The 22,298-nt window shown below is 37.8% G+C and overlaps 1 protein-coding gene across 1 annotated transcript; it reads right to left on the bottom strand.

Moving 5' to 3' along the window:
• Positions 1–589: 589 nt before the first annotated feature.
• Positions 590–4,725, bottom strand: LOC104608609 (transcription factor bHLH143). The gene is made up of 4 exons (XM_010274645.3): positions 4,413–4,725; positions 3,218–3,805; positions 2,843–2,995; positions 590–2,740 (listed from the first exon to the last, which is right to left on the bottom strand). Exon 4 carries the CDS (start codon positions 2,723–2,725, stop codon positions 1,649–1,651), a length of 1,077 nt encoding a protein of 358 aa, XP_010272947.2. The 5' UTR covers positions 2,726–2,740; positions 2,843–2,995; positions 3,218–3,805; positions 4,413–4,725; the 3' UTR covers positions 590–1,648.
• Between the last annotated feature and the right edge of the window lie 17,573 nt (positions 4,726–22,298).

Here is a 22,298-nt window from a genome sequence, read left to right as displayed (position 1 = left end):
CATTCTGACAAAAAAAATAGAAATTAGAAAATGGTTAAAACCGTTCGAACGGTTAACCAGCCGGTTCAGCAATTTGCTAATCAAAATCAACGATTTTGGGGAAAAATGGAACCATGACCGGTTCCCAGTTTTTCGGGTCCGACTGTCTCATCCAGTCCGATTTTGAAAATCATGATTCAAAGACTGATTATCGGCTTCTTAGACAGCCTCCTCCATTGATGTATCGATCACAGTGGTTTACTCTGGACGGAGGAAGCTGTCCTTGGAGTAAAACCATCTTTATTAGCCAATTGGGAACACTGGAACCATGTGTGGGAGGCTATGCAGCGTACAACCATGCACTAGCACGACCCATAGGCCATATATGATCGTGCTGCGCATCCCAAAGAGAGTTTTGTAGACCCCGGCAGAATCCCCCAATATATTTGATATCGCTTTCCCGAGTCCATTTGCGCGCATGCGACGTAAATACACAAACAAAAAAAGACAAGACGACGAGTACATGCATCATAGCGACCCATGACCTAACCTCTACCTCTCCCTCTCGTCACACTCGAATCATCTTACCACCGTCCACTACAGCCTCATCTAGCATCCGTCCACAAATATGACATGCTTATTATTATTCCTTACAGAACCAACATTTTTAGCAACACTTTGGGATTTTGGAATAATAATAATAATTCAAACCAGCCCCTGCCTCCTATGTCCTACTCCTATCCCATTAGATCAAAGCAAAAGAGCTTTTGAAAAATGCGATGTGAAGTAACAGACTACAGTTGCTACAAGTGAAGCTTTCACTTCATGGTCCACACGTGAATCAACCTAATATCCATTGATACAGATGTGCTCATCAATGGACGACACCATTTACAGGTCGGTGGTGGGTCCCGCGCCCATTCTCATGATACAATTTGAGACTCCATACTCTCTCTCTCTCGCGCGCGCGCGTGTCTTCACACCCACGGAAAAAGGCTCTTCTTTTCTGCTTTATTGCTCTTCTTTTTTTACACCAACGTAGTTTTCGACAAAAGGATATCTCATCTAATCTTTCTTCCCAACAATTCAACGTGATCGAGACAACCGGAACAACAAAAAAATAGAGTGACACTAGCGAAATGGGATCCAGTCCCCGCCCACCAACTACGCGCATGCATTCGTATCTGATGCCAGGTTCCCCACCGGCCACGGGCCACCCCCAATCCCTACGGCCTACGCCTCCACCCTACACCTTCTCCTGCATCGCCGACAACATTCCTTCACCCGCTCCGCCCCAACACCACCACTACTCCCCCCCTGAAAACATGCAAACATACACATAAAAATAATCACTTTTTCGGTCAACAACAAAACCCTGTTTTTTTCCTTTTTCTTACTCACCTGAATCAAATCCCCCTTTTATTGGCCCATCATCTTTCTACTGATAATGAGCTAATGAAGATAGTGGGAAATAGGCTTACAATTCCAAGATGGAAATTACTGAAGCCCATCTCTCTCCACTCTTCATGTTGTGAATTCCTAAACCACCACCTATCAAGAGAATTCCTACATCCCGCCCTCTCCCATCATCTACAGCAATCTTCCATCCACAACCTTGTGCATCCCGTCCACTCCCATCATCTACAGCAATCCGCCACCAGTAAGTTTTCTACTTGAAAATATTAGTCCCCAAAGATTGAGCTTTGAGTTTCAGGGATCTCAAGTATCGGATTGCTTCATCAATGACCAACATCGCATCCTTGCCCTTCCCACCTGGAATTATGCTCTGCAGAAGGCTAACTGTCTCCCTTATCTTCTCCCTCCTCAACCGCTTGTTCCCCACCATAGTATGGCTATCACCGGTTGTGCCTTTCACACAGCTTGATTCTGCATCATCTTCATACTCCAATGATCCAATGGGTTTTGCAGAACTAGCAGTGTCTATGAATGATGCAACATCATACTCTCCTTCAAGTAGCTTCCTCCGTTTGGCTGGGCCACCAGAACTAGCAACTTCCTCTATCATTTCTTCCGTTTGGCCTGGCTTCTCATACACTGTCATGTCACTTGGGGAATGGCCTGTGCTCGTCTCTTCATCATCATCTTCACACTCATCATCTGAATTCAACAATGCATCAAGTTCCTCTGTATCTTCATGCATCTCACTTCTGTCGCGACTCTCGTGATTGTCATCCAATTCCAATCCATTGGAGACGATAGGATCAGCATAACAAATTAGATCTCTTTCCGTTGTTAATCCATGTATATTATGACCATCAAAAGGTTTGGGATTCATAGAATTTGGGCGGTCAACAGAAGGGCCAACCACGGAACTAAAAATCAAGCTTGTTTGATTGGGAGACTGATCGAAAACAAGGAACCTCTTCTGAACAGACCCAGTTGTGCCATTGGGTGCAGCCTCGCCACCGCATCCATCATTAGGATAAGAAGAAATCTTCTCTTTAGGAACATAATTAGGGCTTAGAGCCAAGGACTGGCGATAGCGTGGTAAACAATAAAACCACCCATGACGGACAATTGGCTGGGCCGTCTTTAAATGAGGTAATTCAGAAACTCCAAGCCCTGGCAAAGTTCCATTTGTAGAGACAATGTATGTGTAAGGATTTGCATAAGCAGAGAAAGGGTCCTGTCGCCCAGGATCCAGTGGAATGCCTGAGCAATTCAAGTTAGGTGATTGCCAAGCAGAAGGCTGCTGATCAAACCAAGAACCAGAATCCTTTCCCATCAAACAAGCAATCACCTAAAACACAACACCCGAGTGATCATAACTTGTTAATCTTTTCTTTAAAAGAAAAAAAAAAAAAATCAACTACTATTACTCGATAGAGAATGATGCACCTACCACAAGACAGATGACTTTGGTATCAGCAACTTTGATTAATTGCGTCTTTCAGGATCAAAGAAAATAACTACCAAACTCAAAATTAACTCTAAAGAAAGCAAACGTTCAGCCAATCTACGTGACGGGTTTAAGCAAATGACGGAAGTACTCGGCCTGCCAAACATTGAAAGAAAATGTAAGGTTCAAGATCCATCATTCATCAATAATTAAAGGAGAGATTCGAGTCTGCTAACATGTCCAAAGACATGAATTTATTAACAGGAAATTAAAGAACTATTGGGTCTAAAAAAATTAAATATCCGATTTAGTTGGCTCATAATCAATTAGAATCTTCAGTCCACAGACAAGGATGACATGGTAAATCAGTAAACCAACCTGGCAATCTTGCAAAGGTTGAAAGCACGCTATGACTCTAACGATAATGGTCGCGTTCCCTGCAATTCCATTCTCATGTTTCAACGCTCGGAATCGTGTTTGGCTTGCTGCTTGGCACACCATAACTTCTCTCGACCCTTAAGAAACCCTCAATCTACCCCAATATTAGATAGAGAAGACCCCAGAGAAACAAAGCAACAGATAGAGAAACAAAACGAGATGGAAAACCAGATTATCAGACAAAACTTAGAAGAAAAGAAGGTTAAGTTGGCATAAAAGCTTATGCAAAAGGTTCGATTTGGATTTCTTCCAGCAAACTTGCTTAGCTGATCTTACGAACGTAGCAAGGAAGAACAACAAAGAGGTTGGATCCCATGGACAGAGCAAAAGGAAGGCAAAGAAAGTAAAATTGGGCTTCAGTTAGACGTGCGATTACAGAATAACTCTACAATACAGATTCAATGAGACAACTTTTCGGAAAACATCGATGGACAGACTCAACCACCGCATGCTGCTCTCCCACTCTGATAAACAGAAGTAGCCACGACAGTCTCTCCTCTTCGTCCTAGTACCACTTTCTGAACTTCCCTGAAACAGTGTTCTTAGAATCAGATATCAAACGTAAATCTTGGAAACAATGGGAGATTTTCTTCCATACAATGCATCAAGAATCCAAATACAAATGAAGAAATTCAAGAAAAAAGAATAGGAAAAGTACGCTTTCTTTCAGGAAGAAAAGGTTTCACAACTGGACACAGAACACCAAAAGCAAAACACAAATCAGTGCAAGAGGGAGAAGTCTTAGACACCCTAAGCAATAAAGCACTTGCAAAGCAGGCCATAAAACCAAGTAAAGGAATAGAAGCATGATTCATCAGCACAACTGCACAAGGTAACTTAAAAGAATCTCAAATATCAAAACCACCACATGCGATGAAAAATTTGCGAAACAGAAAGAAGAAATCCCTAATATATTGAAAAAAGAAAAAAAACAAGAAAATTTATACATTAAAGACGGAAATGCAAACAAGGAAAATGGAGGGAAAAATGAAAGCTCAGAAGTCGAAACCATACATAACTGCAAGTGCGAGATTAAAAGAGAAAACGCGAAAATTGAAAGAAACGGACAAAGTAAAAACCATTTCTAAGAACAGAAGCGATAGAATAAAGAAGCATCAGAGATGAATCAACTTACAGTGGAAGAAAACCGTTTTCCGAGTGAACTATGAAAGCAAAGGGCTATGTTTTCCTTGTTTAACCCAAAAGAAGAGGAACGACTCTGAGATCAGAAAGCGATACTCGAGGAAGCAGGATGCAGGAGGGAGGAGAGACGAAAGAAGGGATGAAACCCGGCAGAAGATGCTACACGCAAAGCCACAGTCAAAGTAGAGAGAGGGAAAAGGGATCTGACGATTTTATAAGAGAGCAGGGGAAGCATCAAGCAAGCTTTCTTCGTCGTGAAAATATTAAATATTAATAATAAAAATATTTTTCCTCGAGATTATAGACAGCCGATAGATGGATAGAGAGAACCTCCGTGAAATCGTGAATGGTTAAATAATGAGCATTGGTCAATATCCTGTTGACCATCTGGTCGGGTTCGAACCCACCCTGGGTTAGTTTTGTCTGGACGTTCTGAACAGTGGTAGACTAGAGACTGGAGAACCGTGGACGTTTTCGCGTTTCGGTCGGATACATAGGGGCTAGGCCCTTTTTTAAGCTCTTTTTCTTCTTTTCCCAATCGAATGCGAATCTGCCCGGGAATATAATCATGCTCATGCCACGACAATTTCAATTTACAAAAAGACCCTTCAAATTAAAAACATTTACGTGCAATTCTCACCCATGGCTACGGTACAAAGGGAACCGGAAACCAGATACCCGACAGGGAACATAAAAGACTCCGGTTCCGGTTCGACCAACAAAAGAAAATAACAAGGTTTGATCCTTGATTCAAGTGGTCCAACCATCAAAAGAAAACGACCCCCAAAGATACTTTTTAGGTAGAGGTGCAATTTTTAAGGGTTAGAGTTGGAATTTTGTCAAAATTTTAATGGACCCAACCCGAAACCTAAGCCTAAAAACAGTATAAACTGTTAATTCGGGCCAATCCAATTTGTACCCTTATTTTTAGAGTATGTTCATTTTCCGGTAAATAAGGTGGATAAGTTGGTGGATCCCACAAAAAGCAAGAAACCCATGAAAACTGACAAATGCATTTATCTAAACAAATATTTATCGGAAAACATTTGTCCGAATATACATATTAAATAAATTATTGCTTAACAAAAGGCCTTAAATGCATGGAATGGAATATATTTTGACAAAGAATAGACTAGTGTTTTCTAAAGCATTTGAAGTTTGAAGAAACCGTGGCCTTGTGGGCCTCTGATTGTGGGTTTGGGCTTTTGCAACTTGCATCCAACCTGAGTTCTTTCAAATTTCATAAGCCTAAAACCATTGTTGATTCGGATAGTCGGATCATTCAGTTTGGGAATCGTTTAGACAGTTGGTTCTATTTTACTTCAAAGTTGGTTCTTGGTTAAAAACTGTTGAATTGATCAACAATTTATTCATATAGATGATTGAACCATCAATCCATTTGATCCGTTCAATGATTTTTAACTATTTTTTATTTTAATTATTTAAATCTTTTATCAAAATAAACTGTCTATTCAAACCGGATGATCAAACCACCGACCCAAAAATCAGTGGTCAGAACGATTCTGATTCTAAATCGTTTTTTAAAACATTGTCAGAAGGCATCCACGCAACCTCACCTCTAGGGCTCCAATCACATTAAAACCTCCTCTCGCCAATAATACCCAAAACAATGAAAACGATTTGAGAAGACTTTTGTTCCTCCAACTGCCAAATTGACGCAGCCCCTGTCTTCCACTCCACTTGTTTGTTTAATAGTCAATGCCAATAAAAAGTCATATATTGAAGAATCCTTGGGCTTGGTTTATAATAATTTTAATAAAAAAAACATGTAAAAAATATTATTCACCAGAATTAAAGATACTTTTATTAAAAGTTCTACTACAATGCATTAAGTATTTATCGCACACATTATATCTAAATCTTAACCAATTATATTAAAATTTATTTACTTTTATTAATTCACATTTTATAAAATATATTTTTACATTTAAGAAGATATACTTACTATCACACTCAACCAATTACATTTCTTTGCTACACCATATAGCAACAAATTCACGATAGATTTTGCCTTTTACTAATTAATTTTATACATGAATGTGTGTTCGTCTGTATAGACATTAGAACTCCAATCGTACTCATGGGCCTCTTCTACTTAAACTTCATTATGCCTTTGTGAACTATTCATGCCCTAAGAATCCTCCTTTTATAATTTGCAATCATCTGTACTTCATTCTTCAATTAATACAAGTATTCTATAGATCTTTTTTAAAAGGCTTTCCTCCCACATGCCTCATTTGCTCCCTCATAATAAGTATGAATAAATACTTGTAATATTTCTCTTCTCAGTCTAATTAATTATTAATTCATCCAAATTAAATTTTGAACATTTCCTTACAAGTGGGAACGAAAAAAATAAATAAATATAAATTAAAATAGATATATAATGGGTAGCTAGCTAATACCACAATTATTCTGTTTTCGACCGTTGAAAACATGAACTGTGAGGGCGTGGAGCAATGGGCCCATCACCTTTTTAAAGACACGAGCGATGGGCCATAGCCCACATCCAGAGCTTCCTTGCATTGATCAATGATATTCGAATTTGATGCTCTTATGGACAAGTGGGTGGCTAATGACCCCACAAAAGAGGCAAATTATTCTTATTATTTGCGTGCCACGAATGACCCATCCAACCAAGTGCAAGGTGATTATGCTTCAGGTCGACATCCGAGTGCACTTATTTGGAGAAAAGAGATACGGAGGGAGAGAGCTTGTACCCAATGGCCCAATGGCTCATGAAGCCCATACATTGTATTTAAAACAGGGCCCCACGTCAAAACCGCATTGTGGTCCAACTCTCGACTATCCTGGTTCATCTGCATGGTTCAACCACACGTATTCTAATTTCTAAAACTGAACAAAACCATCAATGCAAAACAAGTCCAATTGTTGGTTTTCCACCGGTCCGTTCGGTTCTCAAAGGATTGGCCACGTGGTGGGCAGTGAGGACCTCTGTTGGACCACTGAAAGGTCTGAACCCTGAATTCTGAACTGAACTGGCCAACACACTCCATTGATTGAGTTGGGTATGTCCCAGCCAAAGGAAATGGGAGACCCCACCAACGCTACCCTCAACTTTAGCCAAAGTTGCTAGCAGCCTAGCACTAAGCCTTACCCGAAGGAAGGTTTTTATTTGATTGATTCATTAAAGAGGTTTCAGACCCAACAGACATCGCCTCTGAGAAATGATACCAAACAAAAGCTAGAATCAAGAAGAAATAAAAAATGAAAAAGAGGGGAAGGGCGGCCATGATTCCATACCCTGCAAGATCTCGTGTACAGAAGAGATCTATAGAACCAATAACCTATGCATTATAGTACAGAGAGATGTAGATAATAAGCTCAGATCATGCTCTCTTGTTTAGAGTGGAGGGGACAAGGAACAAGCCTAATCAAATTCGTCATTTCCAAAACGTCCACGCTATTGGTAGCACTACTAAAAATCTTCCTCCTCCTAATTTGGCTGAGATGTAAAGAGAGAACGGATTCCCCCCTACCACAATAAACAAATACCAGCATTTCCTTGAGTATTTGCCTGGTTTTAGGTACGGTTGATGATCCGGTTCCGGTACCCGTCGCCCAATGACACGGGAATGGTGGGCCTGTAGTGCATTGACCACCACTAAACTCAAGTGCCAGGCCTCTTACTTAACCCTAGACTCCTAGTCTTTTGCTGGTTTGCCTTGCCATCACATCCACAGTAAAAAATTAACCACCAAAAAAAATCTTTTTTCTTTATTTTTTTTTTTATTTTACCACTAGCTTAGGGAAATGTGGATGATGATCCATCATCCATTGCAAGGCAAAATAATACACTATAGAATATCCTGGTTAACAATACAATGGCTTTCTCATTCGCATGTGGGGCCCTCCAATTTTCCTCTTCCCTTGAGATGTGGATTTGGGGCTAAATGGGCCTCCGGCCAATTCAATCTGGGGTCTGTGTGTTTATTGCTTTCAGCCCATGTTTGGGAGTGTTGTAATAAGCACTGGAAAAGCCCAAATTATGAGCTTATTTTTTAGTGCTTACTTAATAAGGGCTTATTTTTTGGCCCATTTTAACCCCTCATGTCTATACTACCCATATTTGAAATAAGTATTTTTCTACTAAATATTCACAAGTGCTTACTACAGTAAGCATTTATTTATCAAATAAACACTCCCAAAATTAGCCTCAGTCTGCTTGGTTGAGGTCCCCTCGATCAAAATCCCTAATTACAGGTATTGCTATAAAAAGTGAAGCCCATCTTGCCCGAACCTTTTCAACTGCGCCATTTCCCCAAGTTTGGTTATATGGTAAAGCTTATAGTAAGTGGAAACGGTTATTGTGGCCAAAAGCCCGACCCGACCCACATATAAAATCCTGCTGACCTTAGCCCAACCAAGCATGTGTAGCTTTGTGAAGAATGGACTAAAAAGAAAAGGCCCCTGGACAGGCCATTAAGCAAAACTTTGAGTCGTGCGGTGTGTGGGACATGGGACCAAGGAGCCATTTTGTTGTGGATTCTCCAACAAAAACTCCCACGCTTGGAAAGCCAAAACAATAACATCTTCATTCTTCACCATGCTGCACTAAAAGATTACATAGAGTGCCCTTAAAATACCCAAAAGAAACATAGTGAGCAAAGGAAGGAATCCATTCCCTCACTTTTTTTTTTTGTATTACATACTACCCACTTTAATACACTTATATATATAGAGAGATCCATTTCAACTTTATATTAACATAAACAAACAGATGGAGAGGAAAGCTCTTTACAAAGTGTCAACCCACAATCACCTTTTACTTTTCTTGGTGGCGTTAGGAGATTAGTTTAGTGGGCTCGAGGTTTAGATTGGATCATTGGGTGGGGTCATCGTTGAATCCATCACCCATCATCATACACGTGTGACAGCACACTTGTGGTGCCTCGGCAACTGATCCCATATGATCATGATGAGAGCTTTGAGGCAACTACCATTCAACCAACTACCAGATGGGCACACAAGGTGGGTTCCTTGAATTCCATCAAGTCTATTATTTTCTGCTTTTTTTTGAATGCTTTGTAGCCTTATATAGGCCACCATATTAACGTCAATGAAGCATCAATTAGGACTAGTTGTTACATGATCATGTCCCTTAGATGGTAAGAAACAATACCATCATGCTTAAACAGATGTGACTTTGAAGCAATCTTGATTTTTGATTTTTACAATGGAAGGAGATAGCATTTACTGTGTCATGTTCATTGAAATGGGTAGTTCATCAGGGCGGATTTGGCCCTCCAATGACATTGTGATATGTGGTATCTCGGGATAACTGGGTGACACCCGGAATTATTGAGGCAACAACTTACCTTAGACAAGATGATGGCGATCTGGCGGCCTGGCACAGGCGCCGAACTGGTGACCTGGCACAGGCGCCGAACTGGTGACCTGGCACAGGCGCCGACTTGGCAGCCTGGCACAGGCACCGACCTAGCGGCCTCGACCACAATTCAGGTCGGCTAGAATCACCTCGTCCAGGGCCAACCAGCAGCACCTCATCATTGGCCGAAGTGACCTCGATGCAAGGAGCGACCTCCCTCAAGGGCGTGCTGGCCTGACTGAGGTTCAGGTGGCGACCTGCGAGATGTGCTCACCGACAAATTCGGCATGCATATCCCAACACTCCCACGATCCTTGAAAGTTGGCCCACGTACTAAACGTTCTTGAGGATGGTCAACGTGCATGGTGGTTGCCTTCGGGAATCTCAGACCACTTAGACAACCTCTCGGAAATCTCGGATGCAGTACGTTTGGCCCAAACCAAACAATGTCTATATAAAGGCACCAACCCCAATGACATAAGAGAGAGGCGAGTAAGCACATTCTAGCTCTCATACTTTATGATTTTTTAACTCGCAATCTACTACGAGAGTACTAACTTAATCATCAGAGCGACCTCACCGGGTTAGCCACCCCAGGTCCTCTGACATTGATTCATTGCAGGTCTCTAAAGAACTACGAAGCTCAACAATCAATCCAGCTCGGCCCTTTGGTCAGCTCGACACATAATATGTAGCTCAGCCCTCTAGTTAGCTCGACTTGGTCAGCTCGGCACCTAATCCACTCTCAGCTCGGCTTGGTCATCTCGGCATCTAGGTCCTCATCCAACAAAATTTTCTACTTCGACCTCTAAATCATCATCCACTTGAAAGCATACCGAATAACGAGATACTTACCATAAAAAATTGATTCATCAATTAGTTCCTCTCTTTATTTTTTTTTTCGAATTTCTTTAATTTACCCAAGGAGACCATCATGAGAGTAAAAGCCCATACCGGAGGTTAAATGCATGTACAAATACAATTTCATCATTATACTAGAGACTGATCGCCCCATATTAAATACGGAGCCGGTATTCAGACACCCATTATTTGTATTGTGAATTTAGTTTAGTTTTTATTTGACACTATTTTGTTATATAGATTTGTTATTTAATTTAAGAGATAAAATCAAATTTTATTTATAAACAATAACTGATTTTACATGGACATCATTTAAAATGAGTTTTTTTTTTAAGCGGAACTAATTACCATTATCTTTTTTTTGAGAGTGGAATTAATTATCTTACTTTTTTTTTGAGAATGGATAAACATATGTATAAGAAAGAATATTTTTATTTTTTATTAAAATAAGGTGCCTATTGAAATGGAAAATCATTTACAATAAGATCAAACAAGACATTTGAACCGTGGACAAAGTATGGATGCTTTGAATCCAACAAGCAAATGTGGGTCATCTTATTAACGCAGTTAGGAGTGTAACAGGCGGTATAGTTAGGAGTGTCCATGGTTCGGTTAACCAAACCATGGGCAATTTTTGCAAATCGAATCGGTATTATCGGTTTTTCCATTTCTTCAAACTGAAATTGAATTAGTACCACCTGTTAATCGGTTCATTGGTTTCGGTTTTTGACTGATTCTGTTCTTTGGTTTTTTGGTTTTTTATATTTATAATATATATTATATAAATATATATAATATTATATTATAAATAATAAATGATATATAATATATTATAAATATTATAAAAATATATAATATATTTATAAATAGATTATTATAAATATAATATATGTATATATTTATATATAATATATAGAAAATGTGTGACATATTAAAAATATATATAAAATATACAAATAAATATATACCGGTCGGTTCAGTTAACCATCGGTATTTTGTAGGTTAATCGAAAAACCGAATCGGTCCTTCAGTTTTTCAAAAATATCGAACCAATCGGTTCGATCAACCGCATTTTCCGATTTGGTTCGATTTTTCATAGACACCCCTAGGTACAATCAGCAAAAGAAGACATTCAATTTCTGCAATCTCCTACCATACTGGCAATGTTCCAAGGTGCCGGGAAATTTGCCAACAGAAGTTCAACTAATACAAGGCAATTAGTTTCAAGTTGAATGGCAGCAAGACCTAATTATTTTGTAAAAAGAAGAGCATAGAGGAAACTAAGCGTATGTTTGGTTTCGTGGGAATTTTGATAAATACCATCACGTCATCGTCAAATCAATATTTTTCTCATCATATTCATCTATACACATAGATATTTACAAAAATTAATTTTAATTTATGTGTGCATCAGCCATTGGGAGAAGCTTTATTTTAACGCTTCCCCCCAATGGTTAAGCGTTTATTCACTGCTCTACTGATGTGGCACGTAATTATCATTAAACACTTTATCAAATATTTTTCTTGGTTTTGAAGACAAATCAAATATAAACATTTATTTAATAAATAGAAGCTATACCAAAAACATACTAAAAGTTTTAGATTCCTCAACTGTAAAAGCAAGGTTAATCTTCCATACACAAACCTTTCCTTATAATACTGAATAATAAAACCTACACGCGTTGACGTACCCTCACAATTAATTTCCAAAACACCTCAATACTTCTATTTGAGAGTAGAAATAACCACTCTTTTAATACCCTTTATTAAAAATATGATGCCAATTGTCTATAACTAAGATGTAATTCAATTTCAAATATCAACAAATTAAATTTGGGCTTTTTTATCATCGGTTTGAAGTCATACCCCAAATAATAGTCTTCTTGATTTTTCTATGCGATGCAAAATGTGGTGTGGCCATATCATAAACTAAATCAACCTCTAGTGTGTCTATACGAAATTAAGTCACCCATGGTATGCCCATATAGCTTTTTCTAACTTTAGATCGTATTAGTTATCGTAAATCATTATGAGTAATTTCTATAAATAAATTTGGTTTTATACATTTTAGACCTTGTATCTTCTTTTGCAACTTTCATTTGTAGGTAAGCATAATCGTTGGGCTTAATTAAAAGGCTCGTGTTCTTTCTGTAATGAGATTCATTTACTTTCTCAAACTAGATTTTTTGAGATGCCAGATGATAAATTCCATCTCATTGGCCCTCAATATAAATATTATGATTTCTTCTCTACGACATATTATATGGAAAAATTGGATATGCCTCTCTGGAGTCTAACTGTGGTGATCCAAGGAAATGGAGTTCAATGGGTTTCACAAAACTATTACGTTTTTTAGTATTTTAAAACAATCACCACTTGTTTTTTAGCCTTAAAGAGACTTTCATGGATTCCCTAGATTTCAGCTTTTCGACTTCCTTGTGCCTTAAAAAAAGAAAAGAAACGAAAAGTTTATTTATAATTAAAGGGAGGGGGGGCAAGAGACCTTGAAACAAAACTAAGAACCGGAACTCAAAACAAAGGAGAAACTAAAAATAATAGAAAGGGGTGGTATCTTTTGTTTATTTTAGAGGATCTACAAACATTTCTTAACTGAGATGTTCTCTGGATCTTCTTAGACAGAATTAATTTTCTTCTTGCTTTCCACTGTCACCCAATCCTGATTTGAACCATTTTCGACTTCCTTGTGCCTGCACTCGATAGCTAACTGTGAAAATGAGCTGATCTGTGTTGGTAAATAGACAAATACCCACAGCAGCTGCTGTGGTAATTTAGCTATATGACCCATCCACCATAACTTTGAAGCAGCTCTGCATGGATGGAGGATTTCCAATTCTGTCAGGTTCATGTGATGCTGGGCATCTGATAGTTGCACTTGCCACTAATCTCGGTCTCATGCTTTACTGACATGATGTTCTAAAGAAGATAAGGGCTCCCTTTAGGAGTGAGCTACATTGAAAGGCAGCTCTTTTCTACATATCACATCAGCAAAGGGTAATCAGAATAGATACAAAGTGAGTGCCATTGATGTGTTAATTTGTTTTTTCATCCAAATCTACCCAATCAAGTCATTATCGTCATCATTTAAGCATTATCCCAACCACATGATTCAGCTACATGAATCTTGGCTTTTCTAACCCCCTTCAACATCCATCCATAAGACTTTAATGAAATTTATTCTGTTACCAACTTGACAGCCCTCCTCCTTTATATCCAGACTCAGAACCAAATTCACACTAGTGCAGTAATCTTTCCAAAGAGTAAATGGGTAAAAATAGCAAACCTTACACATACTGACATACATATGGAAATACATATTGGGTCTAAGGCTACAAGCTACAAGTTACAAGTTGGGCTATCATTATAACCTTTTCCAATAATCCAAATGCATTCAGGAGGCAATATAATGTTGCGCTGATGTTTCAAGTTATTTTCTTTGTCTTTTTTGGCTCTCTTGATCTTCATGGTGGGCTCCATTCAGTGGTGGTCTCTATGGGATAAGTGACAAGTCATGGGCCCCCAAACTGTTTTACCAACCAAGTGGTCCCTCAGCCCAAGTTGTCACAATCACATATGAAATGTTGGAAATATAAATATTTTTACCAAAACTTGATGTTAATTTGGGTTCATAAATCACTTCACATCCTATAAATTTACCTTTCCCAACTCTATTTTACCCTTTGGTTTCACTGAAGTGGAGAATTGTGGATTAACCAAAAAAGAAGTGGAAATTGTGAATAAGTAAAAGCTCAGCACCATATAGTTAAATTTAAACTACATCATGATTTTGTGTACACCCCATTATAATTCAATAAGACAAAAATGTCTATCATAGTTCATTTTTATTTTTTAATAGTGAAGGATGTGATGAATCGATTTTTATTGATGTATTTTTCATCATTTGATCTGCTTTTAGGTGGCCGATGATTCAGGTTGAAGTGGAGAACTTTGGCTGCCGAGCGGAATCGAGCTGGGCAGACTAGGTGGCGAGCTGACTATAGTGTCGAGCTGCCTATGAGGTGTCGAGCTGTCTGTGAGGTGTCGGGCTGACCAGGTGGCGAACTGCTTGTGAGGTGCCGAGCTGCCTGTGAGGTGCTGGGCTGACCAGGTGCCGAGCTGGCTAATGGCGAGCTGAATTGATGAGCTTCGTTGCTCTTTAGAGACCTGCAAGGAACCAAATGTCAGAGGACTCGGGGTGGCTAACCTGGCGAGGTCACTCTGATGCTTAAGTCAGTACTCTCGTAGTAGACTACGAGCTAAAAATCACAAAGTCTGAGAGTTAGAACTTACTTACTTGCTTGCTTGCCTCTTGCCATTGGGGTTGGTGCCTTTATATAGACATTGTTTGGCGTTGGTTTCACGCACCATATCCGAGATTTCTGCGAGGTCGTCTAAGTGGTTCGAGATTCCTGGAGGTAACCACCATGCATGTTGACCACCCTTCGGATTGTTCGGCACGTGAGCCAACTTCCAAAGATCGTGGGAGTGTTAGGATATGCATGCCGAATTTTTCGGTGAACACGTCTCGCAGGTCGCCAAGTCGGCGTCTGTGCCAAGCCGCCAGGTTGCGCCTGGGCCAGGCTGCCAGCTCGAGCCAAGGCCATGTCGCGCCAGGGCCAGGCCGCCAGGTTGCGCCAATGCCAGGCTGTCAGCTCGTGCCTGTGCCAGGTTGCCAGCTCACGCTAGGGCCAGGTCGCGCCAATGCCAGGCCGCGCCTGTGGTGGGACACCATCAACTTGGTTAAGACAAGTTATTTTCAAAGTGGTTCCAAGTATCACCTAGTTGTTCTGAGGTACCATGTGTCACAATATCATTGGAGGGCCAAATCCACCCTCATCATGATGCTTTTTTTTCTTCTTTATTTTTTGTTTTTTTTAACTGCACATAATATAGCCTAGAGGGCCTGTTATAGTCCGAAAATATCAAGTTTTAGCAAGTCCCAACATGGTTGGGATTTGAAAGCCTAATTTTGTAATGTCTTGTTTGTTTGGTATACGTTTTGATATGTTGAAAATGTAGAACCTTCAATGAAGATATAGTACTGTGAATGGATTCTGAATTTCCGATCTCATAAATCCATTCCTCTTATGTGACTATCTTGGCATCTTTAACCTTGACGATGAGCCTGCTTATTAACATTGATAAGAAACAACTGGCACAATACAACAGTTCATTCATTCCTCAAAGAAGTTCCCATCATAAAATAGTTCAAATCAATTTTTTTTCAGACTTCTAAGATTGTATCATATTGGATGCCATTAATTGAGTACTTCCCCCTCTTTACATTGCATTCGGAATTCGTCGTCGCCAATGATGTCTGTAAATTGAATTGCATTTACAGAGTGACCTTAACTGTTCTTTTTTTTTTTTTGAAAAAATCCTTCATTTGTAAGGTTTTAAAAATTGACCTAGACTTGAAACTGTTCTGACCACTAGTTTCTAGGTTAATGATTCAAGAATCCAGTTTGAATTCATTTTAATTTAAAAATAAAAAAACAATTAAAACAAAAAAGGCCAAAAAACATTAAATGGGTCGAATGAATCAATAATTCGACCATTCAAGCCAACAAATTGTTGACCAAATCAACAATTTTTTTGGCCAAAAATCAAGTTCAGAGTAAAACAATACCGGTTACTTGAATGGTTCCTGGGCCAAACAGTCCGACTGTCCAAATTAGCAGCTCAAAAACACTGCTTCACTGTATATACTACGAGCTACAGTGCCCGGTTATATCTTCCAGCTTGTGATAGTGACGTTAATTACTTAACTACCCTATGGATTTAAAAATGATTTCTGCATGCATCAACACCTGAAAACCCTAGAATAAGACTCTATATTGTCTCAGCCATGGATTCAGATTCAAGGATGTGTGAGATGAGATGATAGAAGCTGCTTTCTGGTGCCAGAATTAGACCATACCTAGTTGCCCATGGCTCGGTGGTGCAGTTTCTTTTGTTGTGCATCCAAAAGCTTGTCCATAGCTCAGATTTACAGAACGTGTACCATTTGTTTTTTAGCTTTGTCCACATCTATATGTATGAACAATGTATAAATATATGATTATACTAGAGAAAAGACTATATATATGAGATAATCGTTTAACCAATAAATTTGAATAGAGAGGAATTGTTGGCCGTTTGATATATAGCAGCTGAATACTGCACTGAGAAGCTTATTGTTTCAGCTCTTAATAAGTTTTTAAGGAGATTTTGAGTTCTTCAATGGCTGAAGCCTGAAGCCAAAGTTGAATAAATTACTATTCCCTTAAATATTTTATTTATTATTTATTTTATCCACCAAAAGAATAATTGTGGGATAACCAATCGGCTGGTAGCCTAGCATCCATACTTCACATAGAAAATTAGAAATTGCCCATTTATTAGTGCGCCGAAGTTAATTTGAGCCCCTAAAAACCTTACATGTTTTCTAGTCAACCCTATTAATATAATAAGTCAAATTTGAGCGCATAAGTCCATGCCCATTTGACAAATTTATTAATAATTAATAAACATACTAAAACTTCCATTGACCCATATCATTTGGATTTCAGTGAGAAAACTGAAACAAGGTTTTCTTTTTTTTTTTCAGCCATGTAGGAGGCAAATATCATTCACTAATCATCAAGAATACATCTCATTAAGCACAATAGAGTATAGACCTTAAAAAGTCAAGAATGAATTACCATGTCATTGAGCGATTATGTCTCGTAGCATATTGAACTAGCCCGTGGACTAATCTATTACAGCAAGAGATGTGTAGAGAAACTTACAAGCGGAGAACTAAGGTCTTTCAATCCTCAATTATAAAATGGATTCTCTCTAGTGGTTCAAGGTTGACTATGATTCGTTATGATTCAATAGTTGATATGAGCCTATTTGGGATGAAATTCCGAAATTTCGCCATCGGAATAAAGTCCGATATTCAAACCGAAATTTTGCACAATTTCACCGAATCTTAAAACCATGCCTCCACCGCTCCAGGCGTGGCAACAAAACACCGGTATGCGAATTCATCTGATCTGATGACAGTAGGCGACAAGAATACTTTATTCATTGACAACATTAAAATAGAATATGAATATTAAAAAGCGGAAGAAGATCTTCCGATACTCCGACCACCAAATCTCTCGTCCAGTTCCAAAAACTTGCACTGTGCAGACTGCACAGTGCACACTTTCTGGTTAAAAAAAGCGTTCACCGCTTCACGCGACTTACCGCCATGCCAAACTCTTCTTCTCAGATTTCAGGAAACAGTCGGAATTTCCGTCTCCAGGCAGGAGACCAAATGACTTTATCCCATCATAATACGGTGTATTATCTTTCTTCACAATGCAAGGATTTGTTTTCTCGCAATACGATACCCTGACTTAATCTGATGGTCTTCCAATCCAACGGCTCAAGAGCCGAAATACCAAGAGCGTGTCTCTTGGCCTTTTTAAATTCCTTCACGCGTGCGTCGATTAGACGCGTCGATCTCACCGTCTCGAAAATAAAAAAGATAGGACAATGATGAGCGCGAAAAGAAGGATTTTAGTCCGCCTAGGGAGGGGAAGCGAACGCGCTCGTCCGAATCTGTACACGTGGCATATGAATAATTGCACGCGTGGCTCGTCTATCAATGAGAGAGGAGGACGGTGCTTCCGGTCAAACTATAGTTAAATGCCCTTCCCTGCACGCGAGGGGGGGAAGGGTCTCGCTTTTATGTTTGTCACGTTATACGAGAGGAGAGGTTCTCTGCTCCTTTCTTTACGGGTTACGGCTGGATGCCAGATAGATACCACGTGTCTACATGAAGGAACTGTTTTGATGGGACCACCGGACTACCGGACCACCCTCAGCGCCAGCGGCTATTGCGGAAGAGACGAGCCGCCGCCAATGGTGCTTGGTTCGAGCGAGTAGAGACGGTGACAGGCTCTAATTGCATGCCCTTTCGAGAAATAATCGTACGTCCAGCTCATGTGATACTGAAAACTCTCGACCAATATTTGGTAATGATCTGACGGTTGATATTGATGGTTGTTCAGTAGGTGGGCCATCATCGATGGCCTAGATGTGTGCGTCCTTTACTCCAGGCACGTCTTATGTCAATCTCGTTTTACAGTTGGAGGAATTTTATACGTGGCAGTTTAGTGCAATCGTGTTAAAGACATAATTCAAGTTTTAAATCGAAGCCGAATTTGTTCACACGTTCCATGATCATGATCCATCTTACCATCTGAGAGTCTGAGACCCACCTTGTATGCGATGTGCGGGCATAGATCCCTCTACGTGCCGGACCCGCTCACAACAAAAATGCTTAAGGCTCGGGTTGGATTAGGGGTGTTCACGGTCCGGGTCCGGTTTGGTGCGATTTGAAGAAGATATCAGATCAAACCGATAATTATGGTTTGATAAATTTCTGAACCGAATCAAATCGTTTTGGTATGGAAATCAAGCCAGACCAAACCATTTTATTATGGTTTGGTGCGGTTTTTAATACAGTTTGCAGACTTAAACCATTTTATGATTCTGTTGACTTAATCCAATTAGAAAGCTTAAATAGCTTTCCTAAAAATTAAAATTTAAAACTTATTTTATTATTTTATTATAAAATAAAGAATTTATTATATATTTATAATTATATGCATTCAATTAAGATATATTATATTATATATAATATTTATATTTGAATATATTCATATTATATTTATACATTTACATAATATATATATATGTATAATTTTGGTTTACGATTTGATTTGGTTTGTGAAATCCAATAAACCAAACCGAAATCATAAATCGTAATTTAGAAAACTACTAAACCATTTTTAAGTATAAACTGAACCAAACAGTAAATTTGGTTCGGTTTGATTTGATTTTACGATTTGAACCGTATAATGAACACCTTGGATATACTTGAAAAAAATGTATATGGCCCAGGCCCAGCCTCCCGCTAAAAAATGCAGGCCCAATCCATGCTAAAGATCTTGTTGGGTCGGGTTAACCCGCCCAAACTGCACCTCTACCCATAACGCCCTGTGTGTGTATGTATGTTTAATAAATATAAAAATATTATACATATATAAAATATTTTTATTTATATATATTAATAATAATAATAATGACTAATTATTATAACTCTTAATCTTTTAAATATAATAAAACATTTAGCTCACAGTCAAGCTCGAGATGAACTCGACAACAATTTGATAAAAAATATTCCAAGTGTAGGTTCTCCCGAGGTAACTGTATGCTGAGGTGAGTAGGCATAGTAAGGTATATGAGCTCAAGTCTCTAGCTGTGAGCTCAAGCCTCATAATTTAGTTGAGCTCAAATAGCTAGCTTTTTGGCTCGGCTTAGCATGAATCCACCCCTAATTCCACCAAATGCAAAAAAAATAATACATTGCTTGGTGTTATAGAGTTGCAACTTGAGACAAGTTAGCCTAAAGCCAACTCCCCAAAAATCGGATTGACTAAATTGGATTGAAGTTTGGCTTATGGTTAGAATTAAAAAAAAAAAAAGTATGAATCATACTTAGCTTCATATATGTATATATAAATGTGTATTTGTATATGAGATGTTTAGCTCTAACAATCCTTAAACTTTGTAAAAAAATCACTTTAGACCCTAAAGAATTAAAATGGCCATTTTTGTCATCAAATTATGATATAAAGGCTATTTAAGACAAAAGAAAAAGTGATATTAAAGACATTGTTGACAGATCCATTAGATACTGAATAAAATAATGAAACATGCTTGTGTGGCATTGCTCAAGTTCAAAAAGGCCACTTTTTTTATTGCTTTGAAAATGCCACTTTAGACCCTAAGGCTCAGTTTGAAAGGAGTACAAATACAAATATGTATAGTACAAATACATACAAAATAATATAAAATAGGGAAATTGCCTAAAACTCACCATGAGTTTTCAACATTTCTCTTAAACTCACCACTACTTTTCAAAACGTCTAAAACTCACCATGTCAGTAAGTTTTTATTTTCCAAAACTCACCTTCCGTTAGTGCACTGTTAATGTTTCTTAACAGAGGTGTCTACCTTAGCATAAATAACAATTTTTATGACCAAATCACCCTTGAATGGCGAGTTAGAGGAAAAGGGTCTTTTTCATTTTTCAATTTTCTTTTTCTTTTATATTTTTAGTGTTTTGTTATAATTTATAATGTTTTTTATAATTTCTGTTTTTTTTACATTTTTCTATTTTCTACCATCTTTAAAATTTCCTGTATTTTTGTTATTTATTTGCAATTTCTATCTTTTTTCTATAATTTTTGGTGTTTTTTCTACAGTTTTTATTTTCTGATTTTGTTTTCCAATTTCTATAGTTTCTATAATTTGAAAATATTTTTTATTTTGTGTGAAATTTCTATAATTTTTTTTATCTTTTTGTAATTTTTGTGTTTTTATATTTGAAAACATTTTTTGAACTTTTTCCTTTTTTATGTATATATTTTATATTTTTCTATGACGGTTAAAATGATAATATATTAACAGTCGTTAGTCTCTTTAACATCAAGTTAGTGACATGGTGAGTTTTAGACGTTTTGAAAAGTTGTGGTAAGTTTAAGAGAAATGCTAAAAACTCATGGTGAGTTTTTGACAATTTCCCTATAAAATATAATGTTTTGTATTCTACAAATTTGTATTTGTACTCCTTCCAAACTGAGCCTAAAGTTTGAAAATGTCAATTTAGATGTTAAATAAATCTATTAGTTAAAAATAAATTTTATTAACCTTGAAGTACATTACTTCATTGATTTTATCAAAATAGAGTCATTAAATTAACAATACTTAATTTAACAATAAATAATTAACAATAATTAAGAGTAAATTATAACTTAAACACTAACATAATTAGCGTAACTAATAGTAAACTAACAATCACTTAATTTACTTAATTAACTTCGTTAACTTAGTAAATCAATTTGCTTAATTACATTAATATATTTAATTTCTTTATTTACTTAATTTACTTATTTACCTTAATTAGTTTTGATTATTAAATTATCAATTATCTATTTACTTAGCTTAATTTACTTAATTGACTTAATCAAATAGTTAATTCACTTACTTGACTTGCTTATTGAGTTTAATTGGCTTAATTTCATTAACTGTTCTATTTACTTAGCTGAATTTACTTAATTTATTTAGGATATGTTTGATACCAATGGTGTTTATTTAATAAACGTTTTGTATGGTTTTGTCTCAAAAAATTCGGACAAAATCTGCTTTAAACATCTTTGACACCCCAACATTAATAAGTGCAACTAGATGGCATTAGGCGCCATATAAGCCAAGCAATAAAAAATGCCATTGAAAATGAAAAGCATCACTTTTGGCATTTCCTGATAAACAGCTCACATAAATCAAGAGACACATTCATCAATTAACATAATTAACATGGTGTTTGGAAGCATGGACACTTTTTGGGACTGATTTTTAAGAAAAAACGTCCATGCTTCTAAGACCCGTTTTTCACAAAAAACGCTTTTGTCATGTAGGCAGTGAACAATACTATGCTACTTGGTAAGGTGATTTTCATCACCGTTTTTCATGTATGTGCTGACAAGCACCACATAGAATACACATCAGTCAATCGTTGGGGGAAATGGTTCACCGATGCATGAAACA

The sequence above is a fragment of the Nelumbo nucifera genome, chromosome 1, assembly GCF_055504915.1.
Source record: "Nelumbo nucifera cultivar China Antique chromosome 1, China Antique-T2T, whole genome shotgun sequence".
NCBI lineage: Eukaryota > Viridiplantae > Streptophyta > Magnoliopsida > Proteales > Nelumbonaceae > Nelumbo > Nelumbo nucifera.
The sequence above is the reverse complement of the archived record's forward strand: the minus strand, read 5'-3'. Positions and strand labels throughout refer to the sequence as shown.